The sequence below is a fragment of the Halichoerus grypus genome, chromosome 8 (genome assembly GCF_964656455.1).
Source record: "Halichoerus grypus chromosome 8, mHalGry1.hap1.1, whole genome shotgun sequence".
In the NCBI taxonomy this organism is placed as follows: Eukaryota; Metazoa; Chordata; class Mammalia; order Carnivora; family Phocidae; genus Halichoerus; species Halichoerus grypus.
The window spans coordinates 41,882,648-41,890,854 of NC_135719.1; the positions used below are offsets into that span (position 1 = coordinate 41,882,648).

Genomic DNA, 8,207 nt, shown 5'->3' on the forward strand with positions numbered 1-8,207 from the left:
TATTATGATAATCTTTACAGAAAGGCTTGGGCTAACAGATGTAAGGAATTAAAACCAAGTTCAAGTTTGTATTTCATTTGCTCATTCCACTTAAATGACAGATGGCTTAAATATTAACCCTATTAACAAGACATTTGCATATTCATTATGAATCTGATTGCCTTACTTCATAAGTCCATGAAGTCATTTTATTAATTTTACCGTACGGCTGCCCATTTCATGCAAGATCTTCAAAACCCTTGCCTCTCCAAGTGTGGTTCTAGAACCAGCAGCATCAGCATCACCTGTAAATTTGCTAGAACTACAGAATTTTATTCCGCATACCAGACCTACTGAGTCGGAATTTGCATTAAAACAGAATCCCCGGGGCGCCTGGGTGGCTCAGTCGTTAAGCGTCTGCCTTCGGCTCTGGTCATGATTTCAAGGTCCTGGGATCGAGTCCCACATCGGGCTCCCTGCTCAATGGGAAGCCTGCTTCTCCCTCTCCCACTCCCCCTGCTTGTGTTCCCTCTCTCGCTGTCTCTGTCAAATAAATAAAATCTTTAAAAAAAATAAAATAAATAAAAATAAATAAAACAGAATCCCCATGTGATTTCTATGCACTATGAAGTCTGAGTAGCATAGTTCTAAACTGTTGATTTTTTTTCACTTTTTTTTTTACAGTATTATAAAAAGCTTATTTGCTTCCAAACTGTTGATTGACTTACCTCCAGATAGTTACTTTTCATAATAATTCAGTTCAGACAAATAAATCAAAAGATATAGATATATTAGATGTTCTATATATAATATTTATGTCTCAGACTTGACCTCCCCTCTCAACCAGGATTTCAAGTCTTAGAAGACTTACACTATCCATATTTTCTCAAGTCAACATTTTTGTGGCCACTAGCATGTGGTCATTGTGACAAAATCTCTGTAATTAAATAACTATATAGAACAATACCAGATCAGTTCTTCCTATAATTTCTGAAAAAAATGAAAAAACTCAAAGTAGTTTAAACTAAGGTTCAGCTTGAAAGTTCCCTAGGGAAAAAACGACCAGAACGACTTTATCTTCCACAATAATATATTTTTATGCTTTACCTAACACATATTTTTTACTGCAGGTACCATATATTTTTAAAATAAGAAATTCACATGGGACTTAGTACAGTTCTTTAGATGGCTCATCTTTTATTATTACTATTGCACAATAGTCACAGTGCACATAAAATAGAACAAATCTTGTTTTCTCTTTCGATTTTCCAAAAAGAAAAATGACAGACCTAGGCTGAAACTGATCACAGCAGGTAGGATGCTTCAGCACAGATTCAAAGGAAGGTACAAATGTTCAGTTTTCAAAAGCACTGCAAAAGCCAACTTCATCTCTTGTCACTGTAGCTGTGGCTTTATGCCAAACATTTGAAAACTGTTGAAAAGTCCCATTCCTCATAAGCAATTATGAAGAGCTTTGCAAAAAGAAGGGGGAAATAACTGTAATAACAATGAACTCCTTACAATAGCCAAATGTCCATGGCCTCTGGGTTGCAGGATAAGAATCCGAGAGTTACCCATATGCATCTGAGCCAATGCACCCAACACAGATGCCTTAGGAGAAAGGGTTTGAAGGGGTGGTAAGAGAGTATGAAGGAACGTGTTGGGCAGACTCAGAAATTAAATATTTCTCAAACATCCCCAGTTTTTTATAAGATACAATTATAGATCAGACATCCTTCAATTTAACTTTATTCATCCTTTTTTTGCGTTTGCAGCCTATATAATTTCTCAGGATACAGCATTCTGCAAGAGTACAACTAGGCACTGAACGCCTTTTTTTATGGTTCTAGATATATTGATTTCAAACTTTAAGTAGTCCCCTAGCTCTAACATTCGAGAATTTGGTGAACAATTCATTATGCCCCATCTCTACTCTCATCCACAATCAAGCCTCTCAAAGAATTGTCTAGCCACGGTGGTTCCGCTCCCTCACCTACCAGTCACCCTTCAGCCTACCTCATCTGGCTTCCACCACTTCACTCCACTGAAACTTCTCTTGGTAAAGACCATAAGGACCTTCATGTTGCTAAACCCAATGGACATCCCTTAGTCATCATTTTTCCCCACTTTGCAGCATCATTCAACAAAGTTCACTGTTGTCTCCCTCTTAAAATAACTTTCTGTAGCTTTGATGGACATTTCTCCTGGGTGCCTCCCCAACTCCCTGTCCCCTGTCAATCTTCTTTAGGGACTCTGTCCCCTCTACCTAACCTACAAATGTTGGGCCATCTTGGGACTCAGTCCTGGAATTTCATGCAATCTCATAACTATAAATTTCAACTTCATGCTGATGACACATTCATCTCCAGCCCACATCTTTCTTCTACACCAGTATACCCAACTACCTATTCAGCATCTCCACTTGAATGCCTCACAAACACATTTAAACTCAATACATCCGAAACTGAAGCCTTGGATCTTTCTCTCACTGTTCCTCCTCCAATGTTTTCCATTCCCCAACCATCTACCCAGTTGCTCCTGCTAGAAGCCCAGAAGTCCTTTCCTCCCATATCCAACCAACCTCCAAGTCCTATCATTTTGGCCTCCAAAATATAGTTTTAATATGCCCAATTTCCCTATTCCCACTGCCACCCTCTCCAAACTACCCCCACTCTAGTCGAAGTCATTATCATCACTTGCCTGCAACAATAGCATTCTAAGTGATCTTCCTGAACCTACTCATATTCCCCTTCAACTCCGTCTTCAGACTTCGGCCAGAGTGATCTTTCAAATATGAAAATTCTACTTAAAACCCTTCAGTGGCTTCCAACCAACTTTAGGATAGTGTTCACAAGGCACCTGTCTACCTCTCCAGATAATCTCACCTTATGCTATCACTCCCTTTGTTCTCTAAGCACCGGCCTTATTCTTTTTCTCTGTACATTATACGTGCTGAGGTTTTCCAGGTGTAGGGCCTTTGCACATGCTGCAAATGCTACATGAAATATTTGTTCTTTTACTCTTCCACCCTCTGCTGCCCAAATCACACTAACATACACATGCACAGGCATAATCGAAAACTTCAGGGTCCACATCCAACAGTCAAACCAGACCAAAAGGAACAGAATGACTAGCAACTCTTGGCATTAAAGTACACACCACCACAACAAAAAATAATAACAGCAAACCCTTATATAATTTTACCAGGACTGTTTGAAGTAATTTATATATATTATATATATTAACTTATTCACTGCTCACAACAATCCTAGGAAGTGGATACTATTATTATCTCTATTTTAAAGTAAGTTAAAAAAAGGTACAGAGAGGATCAATAACCCCAGCAAGGTCAGAGAAATTCAGTAGCAAAGCAAGGATTCAAATTTAGTCCTTCTTCTGTGTGAGTGCTTGACTGTCCGTAGCATGACAACTTGGTCGTGGACTATTTAACCTTCCCTTCCACATAAGGGATGTGGAACTGTTTTAAATAATTATACAGTTATTTGGATAAGTACTTGTCCTCCACTAAGCTGAAAACACAAATGAGGGTAGGGACCATTTCTATCTTGTGCACTGACATATCCCCAGCACCCTGAATAAAGCCTAACACATAACTGCTGCTCAATAATCTGTTGAACATACGACTACTGCCTTGCGTAATTATTTTGAGAATGTATTGGATCCAATTATGAGATTATGTATATATGTCCTGTTAGCTGTCGGCTAGCCAGTCCTGTCAGTCCTGCGGTGTCCCCTCCTCCGGCCTGGGTGGCATTCGGGGGACTAGGCCCAGTGTGGCTGCTGGCCTCGGTCTTCCCTCTCCCCCCGGGGGGTTGAGCGCCTCCCGGCCTTTCCTGCCCTCTGGCCTCACCTTCCACGTGGGGGAAGAGGCTGTCCCAGCGTCCTGACCAGGCCCCGGAGGCTCGCCGGTGCCCGAGGGCATGAAGCGGCCATACCGCTGCAGAGGCCACTGAGCCGCGCCTCCTCCCGGGAGCGCGAGGCCTGCAGGCTCTTTTCCCGCCTCCGCCATGTCGGGCCTCCGGATGTGCACAGCAGGCGGGCCCTGGCCAATCCGCGCAGCTAGCCAATCAGGAAGCGCGCTGGCCCAAGGCCCACCTTCCCCGCCAGTGGAAGCCAATGGGCGGACCCCGAAGACTCCTGCAGGGGGCTGCTGGGGTCGTGGGCGTCCCTCTGCACCCCGTGCGCCTTCTCCTGTGGGCGGGCAAAGTGGAGAGAGTAACTTCCACGTGGAAGTGGGGCTGTGGCGCCTGTAGATGGTAGCTGGCCTCGCCTCTGTGGCACTGGGGCCCTCACCTCCCCTCAGGCAGCCCAAGTCACGGTCCAGCCGCTCTGACTGGGACATTTCCGAAAACTGGCTGATTCCCTGTAACTTGTACGCGCTGGGACCAGGCCGGCTTTCCGAGGCTGCGTGGACAAGTGTGTTTCCCTTCCCGCAGCCTTTCAGATGGCAATGTCCCTGCCCACCCCAAACCCATTACAACACAGCATCAATTCCACCCGCCATTCAGGAAGTAAGGCTATTTTCTCCTCATCCTGTGACCCTCTGGACTCCAGACGGTCAAGTTGTTGCCAAAAGAGAGGAGCAATTGGGTGGGATGCTGCCGGCCATAAAAGGTGTGCCCCAGTCAAGCAGCAGGTGCAACTAAATGACAGGTCTGGGTGATTTATAGTCGACAAAGCACTTCTACATCTGTTACTTCATTTGTCCTCCCAACAACCTTGTGAATTAAAGAAGCAAAACAGAGATTACTGCCCCCATTGAATAGATGGGAGGCAAAATAAGGTCCCGAGGGTCAAAGCGATTTGTCCAAGGTTACACAGCCAGGGTAAAACTGTGGTCTCCACAATCTCTCCAAGTGTCTGCCACACTCAACGAAGAATTTATGTATTCATTGAGTCTGTGTCAAACCAGAAGCAGAGTCTACAGAGGATGGAGACTATGTTAACCAAACACATAAAATAGAGTTATAATGCAAGTAATTTTTAAAACTAAATGTCAAAGGGTAGTATATGCATAGACAATGGTTAGAGAGGTGGTAGTTCATTCACTCTACAAAGCACTCATTAAATATCCACTGTGTGTAACTATACTAGTCACTATAGGGGTTACAGAAATGGTTAAGTCATGTATCTAACCTTCTAGGACCTCATGCATCTAGCCTTCTAGGATCTTATAAGGAGAACAATGAGAAGTACCCATGATACCTGATAGTTACTGCCACATAAAAGGTACAAACCATGTGCTCTAAGGATTCAGATGAAGAGTGGCACTTCACTTCTGTGAAGTGCCCAAGCTCTGCTTCTGTTCAGAGCACTGAACAGCAGCTAAGGAGAGTGAATTTTACTTGGTAGGTGATAAGGAGCATGGAAAATGTGTGTAGGGGAGTGACGCTGTTATAATGGTGGTCTAGGGAGGCTAATCTTTCAGGGGCATACAGAATAAATTGCATTCAAGGCAGAGGATATATGTTACTTATCTTTCTATTTCAGATTTCAGAAACTGCTTCTGAAGGTCCTTAAATGACACAGCACTACTGCATTTAATATAGTAGTAAATAGTTAGAAACTTGGTGTGAGTCCCAGTTCCGCCACTTGCCAGCCGTGTGACCTTGGGGAAGTCACTTAACCTCTCTGTAAAATAGGGCTAGCAAATACCCATCTTAAAGGGCCAGAAGAAGGATAAAATAAGATCATATGTGGGAAAACCCTTGGTAAATTACAAAGCAGTACACATGTTGGTGCTTTCTATTCACAGGGTTAAAGTGACTTTCTATGGGCTCCCTGTAGGCAGGAGGATGGGAATGGGAGCCTGACATTCAGTCTCAGAGGTGCTCACCTTCCAGGTCCAGGGCTGTGGATGCTGTCAGACACCCTTCACAGGAGCAGATGGTGTTCACAGTTGGGACCCTGTCAGTGCCCAAGGACACCCAGGGCCCTGCTGGGTTCCCACCTGCAAGCTCCCTTCCTAGACAATGCACCTGTGCTTGAGCTTCTGGGGCCACCAGCGTCTGCCAAGAACAGTTCATGTCTGCAAAGGGAGATATGAGAAAGCCATAGCACAATGCACAGAGACTCTTAAAAACTTATGATATTAACAAATGTGACGTGAGCATTCAAAAAGTCCCAGATGCTGTACTTGGTGCGGGGAAACAGTAGAGCTCAAACCAGGTACAGCTTCTACCCTCCTGAAGCTTACAGTCTAGCAGGAGGGTGGAGAGAGTGGGCAAGAGGGTGCAGAACACTGAGCAAATTACTCCATATTTTTAATGGTCATTGTATTTTCTTTTTTAAAGATAAATCTATAATATGTATCAAGGTACAATTTTATACAATAAAAGCACAGATAATACAAGCAAGTTTTGACACCTCTATACACTCATATAATCAACATCCAAAACAAGATATAAGACATTTCTGAAAGCCCCAAGTTTTCTTATGAGTGCCTTGTTCCTGTCAATCTCCAACTCCCAAGAGCAGGCGTTGGTCTGATTTTTATCACTATAGCTTGGCTTTTCCTGTTCCTGGACTTAATATATATGAAACCATACAGAATGTACCCTTTTATATGTGCTTCCTTCGGTCAGTATAATTTTGTCTTTTATCTTCATCCCATGGTGTGAGGTGTATCAGTAGTTCATCCCTTTTTAGTGCTGAATAGCACTCTATTGTTTGATTGTATTGTAACTTGTTCTTCACCTGTTGATGGTCATTTGGGTTGTTTTCTGTGTTTTGTTAAAAGCTGTTATGAACATTTTTGTACCAGTCTTTTTTGTTGATATGTGTTGTCATTTATCTTCAATCTATACCTAGGAGTGAAATTGCTGTATTCCAGAGAGACATATGTTTTACCCTATAAAAAACTGCAAAATAGTGTGTGGCAGTAACCCTTGTACCATTTTGCACTCCTACCAGCAACATCTGAGAGGTCCAGTTGTCCTTGCTGACATTTGCTTTGTCAGGTCCTTTTAGTTTAGCAACTGTAGTGGATTTATCGTGATGTCTCATTGTGGTTTTAATTTGCATTTCTCTGATGATGAATAATATTGAGCCCCATTTCCAATGGCTTACTGGCCATTTGTATATCTTATTTTATGAAGAGTCTGTTCAAATCTTTTGCCGTTATACATTTGTAAGAGTTCTTTACCTATTCTGGATATGTCTTTTGTCAGATATATGCATTAAAAACATTCTGTGACTTGCCTTTTCATTTTCTTAATAATGTTTTGCAAAGAGCAGAATTATTTAATTCTGAATGGAATCCAATTTATTAATCTTTCAGATGCTTTTTTTTTTTTTTTTTTTAGTGCTTTTTGTGTCCTAAGAAATCTTGGCCTACTCTAAGGTTGTACACATATTTTCCTATGTCTTCTTCTAGAAATGTTATGGTTCCAATTTTTACATCTGGGCACATGACCCTTCTTTCATTAAATTGTTTATAGGAAATGAAGTAGGACTTAAGGTTCATTTTCTCCTCATATAATTAATGTTACATAGGAACAGCCCTCTACCAATGACTGCTAAAAATTGGCAAATAAATTCCACACTCCTCAGGTGGGATAACTCTGAGATTTGTGTAATACCCTATTTCCCAGAGTTCACCCATGGGATTAGACTCCAGTTACCCATGATGTAACTTGCTTTGTAATGCTTCTGTTTTTGGCTAACTTCCCTTCTCTGTCTCCCTCCCCAACCACTGTTTCCTGGAATCACTTCTCAGATAAATTACTTGCACAAATCTTTGTCCCAGGGTCTGCTTCTGAGGGAACACAAACTAAGACAGTGACAAACAAGGCAGGCAGTTTCCCTGCCTTCTTGTATTTGGCTCCAGTATAGTTGCATACAAAAGGATAGTACAAAAGGCAGCAAGACAAGGGAAAAGAAGTCATTCTCACACCCGAAGCAGGCCCTCCAATGCCATGCTGATCAGCAGGAGCAGAACAATAGGATTTGTGATCAGGATTAATGAATGACAGGTGACTATGAGCTAGCACATCTCCCTCCCTCTTTGGAGGCTATTACCTGTTTTTTACCAAAAAAACAAAAACAAAACAAAACAAAAAAAACCCACCACCACCAACAATAACAACAAAAACCTAGTCCCTAAAGTGAAAAAAGTTTATTTATTTCATTGAACATTTTTGATCCCAAATTCTTTTACTGTGCAACTCTATTTTGCAGGTGGCACGAATGACAGAGAGATATTGGCT

The 8,207-nt window shown here is 42.1% G+C and overlaps 1 protein-coding gene across 2 annotated transcripts in view; it reads right to left on the reverse strand.

The window, feature by feature from the left end:
- The window catches only part of REC114 (REC114 meiotic recombination protein), a 107,379-nt gene extending 103,370 nt beyond the window's left edge, over window positions 1–4,009 (reverse strand). For both annotated transcript variants that reach the window (XM_078078711.1, XM_078078710.1), the window contains exon 1: window positions 3,851–4,009. In XM_078078711.1, coding sequence (XP_077934837.1) covers window positions 3,851–4,009 — 159 coding nt within the window. The remainder of the gene's footprint in view (window positions 1–3,850) is intronic.
- Window positions 4,010–8,207: the final 4,198 nt, after the last annotated feature.